The sequence below is a fragment of the Sitophilus oryzae genome, unplaced genomic scaffold, assembly GCF_002938485.1.
Source record: "Sitophilus oryzae breed Bouriz unplaced genomic scaffold, Soryzae_2.0 scaffold_402_pilon_pilon, whole genome shotgun sequence".
Taxonomy (NCBI): Eukaryota; Metazoa; Arthropoda; class Insecta; order Coleoptera; family Curculionidae; genus Sitophilus; species Sitophilus oryzae.
In genome coordinates this window covers 1502369-1521124 of record NW_022146977.1, presented here as the reverse complement: position 1 = coordinate 1521124, position 18756 = coordinate 1502369, and the positions used below count along the sequence as shown (strand labels likewise).

At 31.4% G+C, this 18756-nt stretch overlaps 1 protein-coding gene across 1 annotated transcript; it reads left to right on the top strand.

Moving 5' to 3' along the window:
• Positions 1-1811: 1811 nt before the first annotated feature.
• Positions 1812-12458, top strand: LOC115885577 (CD63 antigen-like). The gene is made up of 5 exons (XM_030904529.1): positions 1812-2018; positions 4144-4332; positions 4419-4586; positions 8707-8949; positions 12091-12458. The coding sequence occupies exons 1-5, from the start codon at positions 1941-1943 to the stop codon at positions 12259-12261; spliced, it is 849 nt and encodes a 282-aa protein (XP_030760389.1). The 5' UTR covers positions 1812-1940; the 3' UTR covers positions 12262-12458.
• Positions 12459-18756: the final 6298 nt, after the last annotated feature.

The window sequence follows — 18756 nt, the reverse complement described above, 5'->3', positions numbered from 1 at the left end:
GTGTCCCCCTTTCTTGAATCATAACTCATCATACAGTCCCAGGGCTTTGACAAAAGCCAGTATCTGGGACGGTTTTATAGAGGGTAGTTCTCCATCTCCAATATCAGTCGTACCAAAATTCATGGCACGAATGGTTGTCGTCTCGGCGCACTCAGTGATGAGGTGTACTGGTGTTTCACCATCTTCCCCACAGAATCTGCATTCGCCGTTTCTTCTTAGTTTCAATCTACTGAGGTGTTCATGAGGAGACAGTGTCCTGTTAAAAACCCCGTGACAATCCGAAGATTGTTCTTACTTAAACCCAGGAAGATCTGTGATTTTTCTTAATCATAAGCCCTCAGAAACTTCTTCGAGTGTCTTAGACCGTTGCAAGATTTCCATTCCAGGTTGCGGATGGAATCTTCCAAGTTCTTGAGTTCCGCCTTGAGTTGGTTACCACTTGGAAAGCAGAACGGTTCTGGTCCAGTTAGTGGAGTGTTCGCTCCTTTCCTAGCTAGATTATTTGCTTTTTTATTGCCTTCTATCCCTTGGTGAGCAGGCACCCAGTGTAGGAGGACTTAGGAGTAACTCCATTTAACAGTACATAAATGACAACGTTATTTGGAGTTAACTAGTTTGACCAGTATAATTTTAATCTAACCTAACCAACTAGCTTTTAGTTCTATTTCTATTCGATGGTACAAAAATCCAGTGACAATATAACAAAAACAAGAATTTTTGAAAATTTTATTTTATTTTATTGTTTAAATTTATACGTAAACCTTAATCGAAATTAAAGCGCTTTAATTTTTTGCCAAATACATACCTATAATCTACCAGTAAAATTTTCGGCGCAACAAAAATTGTCCCTACTTTTCAAACCCTATTAATGATTTTTTATATTACATATTTGTTGTACCTTCTGGCTCTACCCGCCATTTTCATTGTCGAGTAAAGTCCCCTTTTTAACAATCCACATCTTCTAGATTCATTTTACGACACGCTTAAAATATAATTTGCTCCTAATATTCTTCGGTAAAAAATAAAATACTCTTTTACCTCACTAAATGATCAAATGTTTTTATTGTTCTGTTTCTTAGTTGTGACCACGTAATACACAATAAAACAAGTTTTATAATAGTTATATAACGCTGTGTAAAATAATTGCATAAGAGTTGTATACACTTTTTATAGAGCTTCTATACTACTAAACGGTTGTATAAAAATGGGCCTTTTTTGGTTGTAAAGCTATCATATTACGGTCTTATAGCACGTTATATGAATTGAGATATCCTATAAAAATTATCACATAGCTGTTTATACAGCCTTTATAAAATAAAATTTGCTACTTGGGGTCTGCTTGGTCTGGGCCCGGCATTAGACTTTCTCTATGGATACAACTGACTAACTCAAGCTGTTGCTAGGATATTCTATTAATTTTATTTAGTGTTTTTTAAACTTTGTGAATGATCGTAAATTAAAAAGTATAAAGTGTTTAATTTATTCCACTAATTGCGAGGTTCTGAATGAAGCTTTACTGTAATAATGCAGTGGCAATGTAAATTTTTAAACAATCAAATAATATCGTAATCGAGCAAGAAATTATTTTGTCGATAACGCGTGCAAACAATAAAAAAAAACTATATTAATAATGCAGTACAGTGGCAGACAAGCACCTTACTGTTCTAGCAAATATTTTATATATACCGACGTGGATACATGAAAATCGACAAAAAATCGATCGTCCACGTAATATATTCAGTTTTTGGCAGATAATGTACTTAATTCTAAAACGCACATAATTGAAGATTATTATTATTATCAGCTCGGCTAGGCTGTTAATCTGATATCGCTGATAAGCAAAGTAAGTAGGATCATTGTCAGAGACACTTTAAATGAGGCTTGTTTAGTTAAATTTGCACCTTGGTTGCAGGGACGTGTAAACGAAATAAAAAAATAAAATGGCTTCCCAAAAAGACCTAGATTTTGGAATGAGATGCATAAAGTATATGTTATGCGTCGCCAACGTGATGTTTGTGGTGAGTAAACTTCCTTTTCTAGTGCACTTCTTGAAAATACCTTTACTTGCTAATAATTAGAATCCTTAATTGATGTTGTGTTTTTGATTCATTGACCGGAAAGACGTATATATGTATTTAAAACAATCTCTAAAATTGTTCATAGATAAAACTACCTATCGCTATTTTTAAGTGATCAAAAATCACATGTGACGTGACCGTTACTATTTAGTTGATAACATTGTTTTACATACATGTTAAAATATAACATATCTGATTGAAGGAGAGCAAAACAACAACAATTAAATTTCACAGAGTCTAAATAACAATATTAATTATATTTGTTCGGGAGATTTTTCTTAGATAAGAGTACTTGAGAAAAAAGATATTTTCTTGCATATTTAATTTAAAAATAGACCTATATAATATACACTTGAGTCTTGAGTAAGGGGTATATTTCCATAGACTAATATTCTAGTTGTACTGGGTGTATTATTTTATTATTTATTTATTTATAAAATACCTGATTTTATGGTTTTCCATGTCCATCCTTCACAAAGAACAAAACGAGAGCAAGTGCAATTTCCTAAAATGACTTTATACAAATATATTTTTTATTTCCTTAACTAATAATTTTAAACATTTTTAGTAATATAATTTGACAGTAGCTTGATGTATTAAAAGATAACGTTACTGTTTTTTTTATTCTAATACAGTTATCCGGTATCTAATACACCTTTATAGATCTAAAACAATATGTAATAAATAATTAAGAAGTCTGTATAGAATTTCTTAACAATACTTTATACCTACTTATTACATGCTGTATTTATTGATTAAACTTAGTACAGGATATTTTTAACAATGACTACTGTTAATCGATCAAATTGCTATTAATTATAAGGAAAGCATGATCATTTTGGTCGATAATTACTAAATTTATGTTTTTAATACCTTGTTTTACCTTATTAAAGCACAATAATTCTTAATTATCTTCTTAACCGAATACGCAGATTTGTGTTAATCCTGTTTTATTAAAAAAAAATAACAAACAATAGATTAAAATATGTACATTTTTTCCCAATTATTGTTTTCAAAATTAAGTTAGATAATTTAGTATGTAAGATAACAGCTTAACCATGATTATCATCGAAGAAAAAACGGTGCCAAGTTATTTTTTAGAAAATCAAAAAACTATTTGCACATTTTCATAGCCACCTTATTAGGGTTATCTGATAGTATTTTTAGATTTTCAAAATAGGTGATAATTTGTGGGATACAGAGGCCGGCTTAATTTTTTTAAATACGGCTCTGCATTTTTTATTTCAGATTTTGCAAGAACTTGGTCTCCTGAGTACAATGATATGCCACACTTTTTATATTAAGTCCGGCTCTGTTTTTTTTTAATATTTAATCTATTCATCGTTACAATATTGATAAGCCTTCAAACTAAAATTGACGTTGGGTTAAACATTGTATACGAAAAATCAAATGCAATAAAAAATAAAAAAAAAACATAAAAAATAATATAAATATAATATAATATAAACAATCAAATAATTTCCCCGGAAGATGGATTGGAAATGGTGGAGCAGCATAATGGCCAGCGAGGTTCCTGAACCTGTTGCCAAGGGGCGCGGGCGGGGGCATTACCTTAACGTCATTTATAAAAGTGAAATCAATAGATCATATACATTGAGATTTCAAATTCACAGAAAAATTAAAAATAATATCTTTTAAATTGCTGACCTGATTGAAAGTGTGGCCAAAGACTACATAGACTATAATGAATAAATTCCTAGATAACAGTTGAGTATCAGATTTGAAATAAATACTGTCTTAAAGGTAGTTTACTCTTGACTCGAAAAATATCAAACCCCATTAAAACGTACGTCTATGAGGTATCGCATTTCTTGCCCTGGGCAAAATGTACGTCTTATAGCCATACAGCCTCCTGCCAAAAATGAAAAAGATCGCTCAACAAACAATCAAGATATTGGCTTGTATCCATCTTAAGTGGGACACCCTGTATATATTCTCCTACTATTTCCAGTATTGTGTTATTTCTTAGAATGTCTTTTCTTTCTACTAGTTTGTTGTACATATTATTATGCTATTTACTTTTAATATATATATTTTTCTGTAGTTGGTAGGATTGCTATTGATATCCATTGGATATACAATCAAGAGCATCTACACCAATTTTGAAGAATTTATGGAAACCTATTACTACAATCCAGCAACTCTTTCCATTGTAATTGGATTCTTCATCTTCATCATTGCTATGTTTGGCTGCGTTGGGGCTATTAGAAAGAGCACTTTCTTGGTAAACACGGTAAGTTGTTCTAATATTCCATTAAGATAAAGATTAAATATATTTAGATAATTCACAATTTTAAGTGATAATATGTTTCTTTCCAGTATGCCTTTTTGTTAAGTCTGGTCCTAGTTTTGGAAATTTCTGTGTGCATTGCGGCGTACGCGATGAGGTCCAACATTGAGAATAACATTGCTTATAATATGAGAGTTGCAATGAGTCACTACGATATGGAATATAATGCTTTCACCTGGAACTCCACACAGTACAATGTACGTATAAAAATATATCATATAGTTCAGTTGTAATATTTTACCGATTTTTATATTATTTTATTTACACTGCATAGGGTATGCAGATGACATAGTCATCATTGCACGGGGGAAACATGAAGGCACCCTGTGTGATATTATCCAAAGAGGACTCCGCCTCGCTGAGAGATGGTGCAGGACTGTCGGGCTGAGTATTAACACAGATAAAACCGCAGTAGTGCCATTCACCAGAAAGCGAAGTTTGAAAAACTTGAAAAGAATCCATCTAGATGGAAAGGAAATACTGCCATCACAGGAAGTGAAATATCTGGGAATAACCCTGGATAGTAAACTTCTCTGGAACAGGCATATTGAGAACATTACCAGCAAAGCCACAAAGGCTTTCATGATAGGCAGAAGACTGGCGGGAAATAGGTGGGGCTGCGCCCCTAACATTTTGCGCTGGATGTATACCATGATAGTAAGACCCATGATTACTTATGGAGCAGTTGCTTGGTATACAAAACTAGAGCAACGTACAGCAAGGCAAAACCTGTGCAAAGGACAGAGACTGGCATGTATCTGCATCACAGTGCCATGAGAACATGTCCAACAGCAGCAATGGAGGTCATTCTAGACCTAACACCACTGCACATTGTCGTCGGTAGTTACGCCAATGCGACAATGATTAGAATGGTCATTGACGGAAATAGTACTGGGAGAATTTTCAGGTCAGTGGCTTGGAACACCCTCAAAAAGAAAATTCCACTTCTCCAACTCCCAGTGGATGACATTCCAAGAATTTACAACTTTGAGAAACACTTCACTGTAGTATTGAGTAATAAAAAGGATTGGGAAGAAAGAAACGCTTAGTCAGCATATAAAAGATCATACCATCACGTGGTATACTGATGCTTCCAAAACCAAAGCAGGGACAGGGATAGGAGTATTTGGGCCGAAAACTAAATACTCCGAACCAATGGGCACCTACCTCAGTATCCTTCAGGCAGAAATTTGCGCTATCGAAAGATGCGTACAATTTATCTTAGATAGGAACTATCGAAAACAGGAAATTGCCATCCTATCCGATAGTCAAGCAGCACTTAACGCGATCAACTCAGTAACCATCATTTCGAAGTTGGTCAAAGAATGCCTAGAGAAGCTCAACAAATTAGGCAAAGAAAATAAAGTCTTCCTACTCTGAGTGCCTGCTCACCAAGGGATAGAAGGCAATGAAAAAGCAAATGATCTAGCTAGGAAAGGAGCGAACACTGCACTAACTGGACCAGAACCGTTCTGTTTTCCAAACGGGAACCAACTGAAAGCGAAACTGAAGAATCTGGAAGACTCCATCCGTAACTTGGAATTGGTGTCCTCCAACAACGGTCTAAGACACTCGAAAAAGTTCCTCAGAACTTATGACCGAGAAAAATCAAAGGTTTTCCTTGATTTAAGTAAAAACAATCTTCGGATTGTCACGGGGTTTCTAACAGGACACTGTCTCATCAACAAACACCTCAGTAGGCTGAAACTGAGAAACAACGGCGAATGCAGATTTTGTGGGGAAAATGGGGAAACACCAGAACACCTTATCACTGACTGCGCCGAGACGACGACCATTCGTGCCATGAACCTTGGTACGTCTGATGTCGAGGATGGAGAGCTGGCCTCTGTGGAGCCGTCTTAGATACTGGCTTTGGTTAAAGCGCTGAGACTGTATGATGAGTTATAACTCGTTATAACTCAAGGAAGGGGAACAAACAATAGATCTATAAGGTCGCAGTGATTAACTCCCCTCCTAAACATTCTACATTCTACATATTATTTTATTATATTTATTTTCAATTGGATCTTGGATCTCTACTAAAAAAAATATGGTATGGGATATATTTTTGAGTGTTGAGCAATTATATACAATTTTTGGTATAGGTACACTAAAAACAACAGCGCTCATTATACTTTAACATACAATTATTTATCCTCAATTTTGAGAAGAGCAACTGAAAAATTGGATTTTCTCTCATTTTTTGGTTCTGTCTGATGAATTTACTCGTTGAACAGATTTTACATATTACTAGTAATGTCATATCCTGTCAAATGTCTTAGTTATTTGTATAATCAATAAATTTTAAAAACAGGTTCTGTTATTACAGGGTGGTCCTGTCTTACAGGGTGGTCCTGTCACTGTATTCCGGAAACTTCGACAGCATATTCTGCAGATAAAAATAAGTAAAAAGTTCGTATAGATGTATGTCTTAAAATTCTTATTTTCGGAGATACAGGGTGTTGAAGTTTAATTTTTATTTCGATTTTTTTTAAATAATTTCTGAACTAACGTCAATATTTGGATGAAAATTGGTCTCTGGGAGTTTTTTGACATGAGAAATTTGATTTTGATATCAGTATGACTCATATTTGTAGGGGGCGCCACCTACATATTTTTTTAACTAGTTTGAATAGTAATAACTTTTCGTCTATACCTGTATAAAACTACTGAGTAAAAAAATACATTAACGACGTTTTTTACGTAAAAAAATGTCTCTTGGTAAAAATCGCTACGAGTAATGTTAGTTAGAGTACGAGTAATGTGTGTCGTCAATGACATAAATTAAACATGTTGTTGAAACTAAATAGTTATTAGACTAAAATCATAATTATTTTAAAATGTTTTTGTGCCAAACGTTTGACAGAAACTGTTTTATCATCATTTTTTCAACATTAATTTAAAAAAATAGAAACTTCCCAAATTTATTATTTCAGTTAAATAGCTATCTCCTCGACATGTTAATTTTTTTGTCAAGTTTGTAGTTTTATACAGGTACGGACAAAAAGTTTTTACTCTTCAAAACAGTTAAAACACATATAGGTGGCGCCCCCTACAAATACGAGTCGTATTGACATCAAAATCAAATTTCTCAAGTCAAAAAATTCCCAGACACCAATTTTCATCTAAATATTGACGTTACTTCAGAAATGATTTGGAAAAAAAATCTTAATAAAAATGAAACTTTAACACCCTGTATCTCCGAAACTAAGCGTTTTAGGACATACATTTATACGAACTTTTTTACTTATTTTTATCTGCAGAATATGCTGCCGGATTTGGTTTGATATTTTTTATTTTTTTGGGACACTCTGTATCTTGTAAAAATATTTTTAAATTGTAGCTCTAATAGTCCTTCAACGAACCCCAAACTTACAATTTGTAAAAATCTCATCGTTTAGCTACAATACTCCGTGTCGTATGTGGTGAACAACCCTGTATAGTGTTTCGAAAATTTTAAAGATTTTGAATATGTTTGGAGTATTAATACATATAGATCTCTCAACTCTAAGACACTAGAAAAAACAATATATATAGATAGCTTTAAGCAAATGTATTACTTTATAGTTATTTTGTAATTTGACCTCCAAGCTGTTTTTGGCAAATAAAGAAATAGCTAAAAACATTAAACGACTATTTTCACCAAGCATAAAACAACCCAAACGGGTTCATCTTTTCATATTTTTCAATTTTAATATTAAACACATCCTGTATATTAGAAGTATATTATACAGGGTTGTCCAAACTGTATTGCCGTTTGAAGCTAATAATTATTTAAAATAAATTTTTAGACACTCTGTATAAGGTAGTATTATTTTTATTATTGCAACACAATAACTGATCAGTAAATAAACTTCAGTAAATATTTAGTATTAAAAACTTTGATACCCTTGGAGAAATGAAGCCTTAAAATTTTTACTGCAATTTCACAAAATTGAAAATATTTCAAAAACGGTAAGGTTTAAGTATAATAAACCTTAATCAAATTTACCTTTATTTTAATCGTAGAAAGTAAAAATGTAATAATATACAGGGTGTTCCATTTAAAAAAATACAACTTTGATATTTTTTACTTATTTGGGACACTCTGTATCTTGTAAAATTATTTTTAAATTGTACCTCTAATAGTCCTTCATCGAACCCAAAACTTACAATTTGTAAAAATCTCATCGTTTAGCTACAATACTCCGTGTCGTATGTGGTGAACAACCTTGTATAAACTTGTCATTTTTAGTTCTGCACCTAAAAGAAAAAATAAAGTTGCAGGACTACTGTATGCATCCTTTCAATTAGTTAATTACATATATTTTCACACAGTTACAATGTTGTGGTGTCGATTACTACGAGGATTGGAACGTATATTCCGAAAGAACAAACTTTCCATTAGTTGCAGTTGAGGTCAATAACCAAACTATGCACATGCCTACAACTTGCTGTGAATTCGAAGTTTGCACTCCAGGTAGTATCTATCTGCGTGGTTGCTTGCCTAGACTTTCCAGCATCATTTCCCAATGCGCATTACTATTGGCTGTCGGAGCTCTCTGCGTTTCAATGATACAGGTAGGTACCATAGGAAATTAAGTAGTTTTATAGCATCAAATCATGGATTTTTATTTATTTATTGATTTAGGTGAAATATAAAATTGGTGTTCGGATTTGCTTTGAATTTGGCATGTTTCTTTCTGAATACTTTGTTGCTTTTTGTCCAAAGGTTTCCGAATAATCGCGTTTCAAAGTCGCCTAAAGGTTTTCAGGGTTGTGTTTACACAAAAATTATTGCAATGGGTCTCCTTGTAGCACAAATGATTTACATTTTTTTAGAGGAGTCGTAATACTAATAAACAGAAAACATCATAAACATTAACGTTTCTTTGATCGTGATTTGTATCTATGTGACAAAACTTTCAAGATTTTGTCCGTTATCATGGTAGTGTGGCCTTTATATTATTATTATAATTAAAATAATTTATTGAGCGGTAGGCAGAACTTGGATTAATGAGAGCACCGTCTTTTCAGAGCGTAAATAGAGTTTATTGTTTATATATAAGAAAACAAAATATAACCAGCTAAAATTAGAAATTAAAGGTATCGCACTTTTATAGAAGGGCTCTTTCTAAATTCAGTTACTATAAACTCTATTGCCACTTACCTTATTACGTCAACATCCATCAGCAATACATCAACAACAAGAACCTGTCGAAGATTTTACTGATCCCCTTGTAGATCTACCTCTTCGGTCTTGGACTCATACTTCAGATTGAACCACTCGACAGGTTATCACAGTGTTCTTTTAAATAACTTAATATTTTAGTGATTAGGTGAAATAAAGAAATAAAATGCCGATTTTTCACAACACCTAACTATATTTAATATAAAGAAATAAATAAATAAAAAAATAAAGAAAAAGATTTAACAACAAAACATTTATAATTAATGAAAAAGAAAGAAATTGAATCAAAAATAATTAATGACAATTAGAGAATTGAAATTAAAAGTCAGAGATGATAAAGTTAAAAAAAATACAAAATATTCTTCTTATTAGTCCAATTTAAATTATCTACAATTCGCATACACTCTCAAATCTCTCTTAGAATTATCGTTGGCAGAAAATTAATATGTTAAAAAAATATTCACCCAACAATTAAATTTAAATTAGAATTTAATAAAAAGAACAATTGCAAAATAATCACTTATGCAATGACATCTAAATTTTACTGAAGCGTTTAGAAGAAACAGAAAGTCTTAAATAATTAATAAAGAAAAATATTAGAGAAAATCCAAAAACAACAATTAAAATACTTTAAGCATGAATAGTTTAGAATTTCCTAACTTGAGAATTTATTTGAGACAATCTTTAGATAGAGAACTTACTAAAGCAATTAAAAAGACCACTGGATAATATAAGATCTACACGGAGTAAATTCGACCGTCTAATTTAAAAGTCAGTACCGAACTCATTTTGAAGATGAAAATACTGATGTTGGTACTATCTCGGAAAGGCGTTACTACATCTTCGGCACGCCCCTGTTTGAGGAACCTTCGAATACCCATCCAAATGCATATTTTGCACCTTTTTAATTGGCCGAAGGGTTCCTTCCCCGAAAGATCCCTAGACTTCTTTCACCTGTGTTTCTGGTCCTTATCCCGAGAGGGCATCAGCATGTCCTATTTATTAATTAAATGTAATTTTTTAAACCCTTCCGTGTAAATCTTTCTCTTTTACCAATTTGCTGAATAATATTCATAATCTAAGCCTTAACTAATACAAATGATATCGTGCCATAGGATTACCTTAGAAAAAAACCGCCTAGAAATTAACTCTTTATTTCTTCACATTTTTGTCTATTTCTATTTAACTCTAGGAACGGAAACAAAGATAATCCTATTTCTATCATTTTCAGACATTCATCTCGTGAACATTTGGATTCTGATTTTAAAACATATATTTAATACTTTTAATTTTCAATGTAAAACCTCTAGCGAGGGGATGATTTAATTTTACTTATTTCCTTAAGCATGCCTACCTGCTTTTTCTGCGTTGTTTATTTTGAGATATCCCTAGGGTACACAACTGGTACCACTCTGTCAAATAGAGTTTTGATAATAAGGGATGAATGTTTGTTCTACTTTACCCTCGTTTATGTGACTTTAAATTATTTAGAAGATTGTATTATTTGCTTAGTTAGTTTCTCAGGATATATGCGTACTTTTAGAGAGTTTATGTGTCTTGAATATCATTAGATTATTTGCTTAGGCCTTTTAAAATTCGTTTGCCTATGTCGACTGATAACTTCGTAAACTGAAATGGTCCCATCTTAGAATAACAAACCAAAAAGATAAAATTTTACAGAGCTTGATATTATTCTATTACATCTAAATATGCTTCAAGAGACTATTGATCCTCTTATCACCCAAGAGCTACAAACTCAAATTGATGCAGAGGGTAATCCAGTTTTGCAGGAGGATTTGTTAACACTCCAGCAGGATAGTGCTCTACCTCATTATGTTTTTCCGGTTCGACAGTAGTTAAACGAGAGATTTTTGGGTACATCGATTGATAGAAGGGGACCAATTGAATAGCCTCCAAGATCACCGGATTTAACACCTTTAGACTTCTTTCTTTGGGGACATATTAAATCCATTGTTTATAAAACACAATCTACTGATATTGATGATCTAAAAAAGCGAATTGCAGTAGAATTTCGGTCAATTCCCGGTGAAGTTTTCCGAAATGTTAGGGAGGAGTTTGAAAATAGACTTTATTATTGTTTATAGAAAAATGGAAAACATTTTGAACAACTTATAAGATAGGGCGTAAGTGGTGTAACCTAATCTTATAATCATTTGTGCTACAAGGAAATACATTGGAATCATTTATGTGTAAACACTAGTCTGAAAACCAAAATCTCAACGCAGGCGTGTTTAATTGTTTCTGCAACTTTGAAACGCGATTATTCGGAAATCTATGGACAAAAAGCAACATAGTAGGATACCATTTAAAGGAGAATTAAACGCTCTTTAAAACGATGTGCCACTTGATCCCCATTCCCATTTAAGATTGTAAGTTTGACATGTGGTTGACAAAAGACTAAAAATATTCATTTAATTTCAAAAGGACATTTTTTGAAACAATTATTGAGTTAGTGGCAGGTATTTTTGTAGTATGTAGTTTTAAACTGACAAAACTGAAATAATTTTTAGGTCCTGGGTATTGTATTTGCACACATGCTGGCTAAATCTATCAGGAAACTCAAGACCCAAATGCTGATTGCCAAAGAAGAAAGGAGAAGACATTTTTATGAACAAATGGTGAAAAATGAGAGCGAAAAATCTAAGAAAGACATATTTGCTCCTCAAGAATCCAATGCTTAAAAAAGACAGTACTTAAATTAATCTATATTGTAACGATTTTTTTCTTATCGTGTTCCTTCACAGGCTTTAACTGAATCATATAATTTGTTTGTACATTCTAGTATTTTATAACCTTATGCAAATTTATATTTTATTATATAGATAGAGATTAAAAATATGGTTAAACAGATAATAAAATTAATTTGTTTTGGAAAAAATCGAATTTTTTAATAAAGCATACTTTTTTTTCTCCAAAATTTTGATGTTAGCAAGATAGGTAGAAAAATAAACGAACAACTGAAATATTTTATTTTCAAATTAAAATATTTAGTGTCCTTGATGTGATAGGTCGTTACATACATAGGGGGTATCTATTGAAGTTGTTACCATCATTTTACAATATACTTTATATTACACGAATTTGTGTTTTGAATGAATAAAAATAAACAAAAACCAAAACAACAATAACTTACACGCTAGAAGTTTGCCATCATTTAATTAGTCAATATGTACAATTAGTTTATATTGAGAGTCGCCTATCTCTTATATTTTACTATGTGTTCAGTAGGGTGAGCCAAAAAAAAAAACAACCTATGGAATATGTGGGTTGAAATGAACCTAATGACCGAGAAAAAAATATCCCCGAGCTCAATTTTAAAAGGTGTCGGTGAACATTCAAAATTTTCCATGTAAATAACACGTAAAAAATCTTTTTCCATTAAAGGTACCAGAAACTTTGAAACGGTTTACCATAAAAAAAAATAGATCACGGATTCTTGTAGAGCGTGAAATTTCCTAAGAAAACTATCTGAGCGTAATTTTTTTCAATTCCGTAACTCGTATATTTGAAAGTTTTGAAAAGTGAAAAAAATCAAAAAATGCAGAATTAATAACGAGTGTATAAATTATTTCAAATGGTTGTGGTTTGGTTGTTTGTCGTTCGTAATCGTTCGAACAGTTGCTAAGAAGACTTGTTTGTTTCCACGGTTTTTGCCAAAATTCCAGCAAAAACCCCACAAGTCAAATAAATTCACGTCCTTCCAACCAAACCAAACTTAAAAATAATAACAAAAATAAAGAAAACTAGTTTTCTGTTATTTCAGATTATAACCAGAGCTCACACAAAAAAAACGGCAATTTAAATTTAAATGGGAGCGAGATACACGTTTTTTTTAGTTTTTCCAAATTTCGAAATATCTCGTAAGTATACACGGTTTTGGACCTGAACAACTAAAAGCAATTTCTAAGATAATTTTTGGAGCTGAATCCAAATCAGCAGTCCATATTTTAAGATGAAGACAACAGAAACGTTCATTTTCATAACTTATTATTATATTGATTTCTGATTCCAAATCTACATTTATTTAGAATAATTTATTAACTAACACAATTAAATATGTAATTAATTAATATTTGGGCGGAAATAATGGTGTTATATTTAATTAATGGTATACTTTTTTATAAAGATTTAAATAGTTTTATTTTTGTATACAAATAGGCTGGTAATATTATCGCTTTTAGCATCTGCACATTTTGTTGTGTTTGTACATTTGTTGCTTTAAAAACAATCTAAAATGTCAATATTCCATGGGTATATTGATAAATTAGGTGTAAATTATAAGAAAATACATTTTCTACGAGAACTTGAAGAAATAGGTAAAAAATGGTATAATACAATTTGATGGACAATTAAACTGTGCATCTGATTCTCCTAAAATATACAGGGTGTTCCATTTAAATTAAACAAGTTATTGCCGTTTAAAGCTAGATATTATTTAAAATAAATTTATAGACACTCTGTATGAGGTCGTATTATTGCTATTATTGCAACACAATAACTGATCAATAATTAAACTTCAGTAAATATTTAGTATTAAAAACTTTGATACCCTTGGAGAAATGAAGCCTTAAAATTTTTACTGCAATTTCACAAAATTGAAAATATTTCAAAAACGGTAAGGTTTAAGTGTGATAAACCTTAATCAAATTTACCTTTATTTTAATCGCAGAAACTAAAAATGTAATAATATACAGGGTGTTCCATTTGAAAAAATACAACTTTGATATTTTTTACTTATTTGGGACACTCTGTATCTTGTGAAAATATTTTTAAATTGTAGCTCTAATAGTCCTTCAACGAACCCAAAACTTACCATTTGTAAAAATCTAATCGTTTAGCTATAATACTCCGTGTCGTATGTGGTGAACAACCCTGTAAAGAGGGGAGAGATATATATAGGCAATTTTAATGCTGCTATGGAAAAAACAATATTTTTTAACAATATTATTCTATTTTATTTAAATCTAGTTTTTTTGCTAAATATGGAAATTTTTAATCAACAAACACTAAAACTGCATTTTTTTCACTTTTCAAAGCTTTTAAATATACGAATTATTGTATTGAAAAAATTACTCTCAAGGGCCGGCTACACGCACAGGCTTTACCGAAGACTTACTTGCGCAAACTGGTTTGTATCGGGAAGCCCGTGTATGTGGACGGTAAAACGGTAGCACGCACAAATCAACAAGTGCGGCCTGCGTAAACGTCGCGCTGCTAAAGTGGCGGCTATACGGTAGCGACTTGCCTGCACGGTATAGTTTGCGCAAACTAGAAGGAGCACCAGGCGGATGAAACTGCCATTTGAATTTTGGAAACACGGCGGAGTTTCTGCCAGTAGAGGGATAGATGGCGCTGCGTAGAAATTTCATCCAAAGTCCCTAGATATTCATCTAGGGACTTTAATTTCATCATGATTTTATCAAGTCATCCACAGAATATAGTTTAATTAACAATTCGTTTGATTCTCTGTGGAGTAATTGGAGTAGTTGGAGTAGTTGAAAAATATAAATATTTATATAAAATGTTGATAATTTAACAGCGATGTGCTTTGTTACCCTATGAATAAACATTGATATGAAGTTGCTTTCGCCAGAAACAATTATAATTAAATAATTTAATAAAAATTTAATTTCTAAGTGACCCGGATCAGTTAGATCAGTAAAATAAATTGAAAAATAAACGTCATTCCATATCTGGCAATGTCTGTCAGTTTCTGTGAAGTGGAAGTGAATTGTGATTTGTTTTTATGGGAATATTTACGGATTTTTGCGAATTTAGAGTATTTTGGACGATAGGATTGTGAAATTTAAAAGCCAAGTAGTTTCATATATAAGATTAATTAATCCCTGTGATAATTTTTATGAAATTTCTCATAATCAAAACAAATTCTTTCAACAAAATGGCTGTCTCAGAAATTTGGAAGATCATTAATTTTAAAGTTTTATTTAAGTGTATTTATATCGAATCAAGAATTTGTATAACATATTAAAAGCTTAATTTTAAAGGTTGTGCAGTAATTTATGTAAGTGTACGCTTTTAGATAAATATTAAATATACAAATTTGCAAAGACAAACAAGTAATTTTAAAAAGATCATTTATTTATTTAAACGAGTATAATCATTAATCATTAGGTTGAAAATATATTTGTATTTACTTATTTATATATTTTCTATACCCTTGTATTATTTATAAGCCCTATATGTCCTGTTTTATTTGAAAAAAAAATGCTTCGAGTCATCGAGAATAGATTTAATAACAATTTTGTCCCTTGGCTTTGTGTATTATATAATGTGAATTGTAAGATGTTTCTATTTGAATAGGTCATTAAAGTTGAGATTAAAGTTATACCAAATTATATTCACGGTAACTATATGTCTTTTATATAATGAATTATTTATTTATAATTTATAACCTTTTTTATAATTACTTATAACTGATTGTATAAATTCTGATAACTTTTATATATACTTGTATAGTGTTGAATGTGTTATATGTAATTTTATTAACAATGTTATAATAAAATAATCAAGTTACAAATTTTTCGTGTTTTATTCTAATTTCAGGGATAATTTCAACCTAGATTATTAATTTATTTGTATCAAAATACATTATTTTTATTTTGTAAAATGTTTTGTTACAAATAAGTTCATAATCTAGATTGAAATTACCAAATATAAGTAAAAAACTTATGAACTGGCAGTAAAGGTCCATTTAAAAATATGGCGCGAACTTTTAGTTCTGCCAGTAGCCCGCTTGGATCGCGTCGAGCGTTTGTTTCCAGGCTTTAACATAGCAGTTTTCATTTCTTTCAGTTAGTTATTCTATGAGAAGCACTGTGCGGTGTCCACACCATGCAAGTAAGAGCATACATTCATCATTATTTTTATTTTGAATTTGTTTCCGTTCGTGGAAATGTCAAGTAACGAATTACTGTTTTTTTATTGCTTATTGTTAAAGAAAAAAACGGCAAAATAAACGGTATAGTTCGAAGTGGAGTAAAAACTGACTTTTAAATAGAAAACCATTTCCTTGTACGCATCATTTTTTTCTGTTTGTATACACTATATACTGCTGTAAACCGTTTCGAAGTTATGGTACCTTTAATGGAAAAATATTTTTTTACGTGTCATTTAAATGGAAAATTTTGAATGTTTATCGACACCTTTCAAAAATGAGGCAAAATTCCTGCCTGCTGGGGATATTTTTTTTCGGTTTAACCCATAAATTCCATAGGTTAGTTTTTTTTTGGCTCACCCTAGAGTTCAGGTAACCAAAGTTTATGTTACATTACCAAACTGCACTTGTTTTCTTTTGTAAATTTATATGATTCGTTTAGAGTGCAGTTCATGACATAACATGGTTTGGAGATACCTTAATTAGAGTTTATTTTATTTTAAATATACATAGATATCAAAAAGAATGGAAGATATAAACAAAAATAATAATTTTAAATCTAAAAATTAAGTATATGTCAAGCAGACCTTGTTCTTTATCTTATGGACAATAATATCACTGACATAATTTTTTACACAGCCATTTGTACAGCAAAATCTTTATACGTCTGTTCTAAACATACAGTCCTATCTAAATTACATAAATAAATTATCACTAAAAATGATTAGAATAATAATATTTACAATAATTACTTTAAAGAAAATTAACATGTTCTTTTAAAATCTATACAAAGCGTCAGGATGTAAAATGCATTCCATAATCATATACTATATTTCTAGAGACCAAAAAATGTGTCGTCATAATATTTAATTATACAGGGTGAGTCTTAAATAAGTGCCACTATTTTTAGGGTAGTATATGTCGAGCCCAAACACGATATTGAGGTTTTTTTCCCGAAAAAAAAAAATTGGAAAATTTGGAATTTTTTTTAGTTAAAAACAATAATTTCTTGATAATATGACAACAATGCAGCGGTTCTCAAAATTTAAGCAAAAAATCATTTTTTTTTTTGGAAATTTTCAAAGTAAAATAACTCTGTTATTTTGGACTTATATGGAAAACCACAAAGAGAAAATATGTTTCTTTTATCAAGATCTACCAGCCCTAAAAATATTTGCACTTAATTAAGACTCACCCTGTATTTTTCAATATACAGGGTATTGTAATGACATGCTAATATTTAAAGGGATGATTCTTGGACCTATTCTTAGAGAAAAACTTCATATGAAAGTATATCCTAAGCACATGGGCGCCGGACAGGGGGGGCAAGAGGGGGCATTTGCCCCCCCCCTGGATCACTGAAACAATAAAAATAAAAGCTATCTTCTTATATCCGTCTGTAAAAAAAAATAATCATTATTATGAAATTGTTAGGTGTTACCTGTAAAATAAAAATGTGGTAATTGTTGGGAAAACTGGAAATCGTCCGATTTTCACCAAAATTGGTATACACACTATTTTGAGGTCGTAGATTGCGAATCTATTTTTTTCTTGGCGGTCTCTTACCGTTTTTCAGAAAAACGGAAAATTATTTCAACATTGAATTTTTCTTTATTTCGGCCCTATAAAGTAATAATTTCACTATATTTTCATTATATTATAGTTTATCTAAAAGCCACACTTGATTGGGGATAGAAAAGTGTCCAACATTTTACTGAAAAACACTTTTCTTAACAAAATAGCAAAGAAAATTGAGACCAGATGGAAGTTTGATATTTGATATATCCTTCTTTCTCTCTCCTATGTAATAAGAGAGACAAATATATTCTAGACCTAATCTAGAAATTTGAGAATTTACAACGTTGCCATATCTTCTATTTTTTCGGGTGATTACGGATTTTAAATAAATTACCTATTATGAGATCGACAATAATTAAATATACACCTATATCCACAAAAAGTGGAAGAGTTTTGATTGCATTGGTTTTAACTTCTTTGCGGAGGGGTTAATCTTTTTAGTTAATCTAATAATATAACAACAAAAGATTAACACCCTCTGCATGGAAGTTGTAACCAATGCAATCAAAACTCTTTCGTGCAACTTCGTGGGTATAAATAGTCAGATCTCGTTGGTAAAATAGCAGTTATGGGAAGGAGCCGTTCTTCTGGCGACCGCCTTTCGTAATTCCAGAATGAGCGAAAAAACACGCTAAATTTAGGTTTAGCATTGGCAACGTTGCTTTAAATGCCAGAAACACATAAACTTACTTCGGGTTTCTCT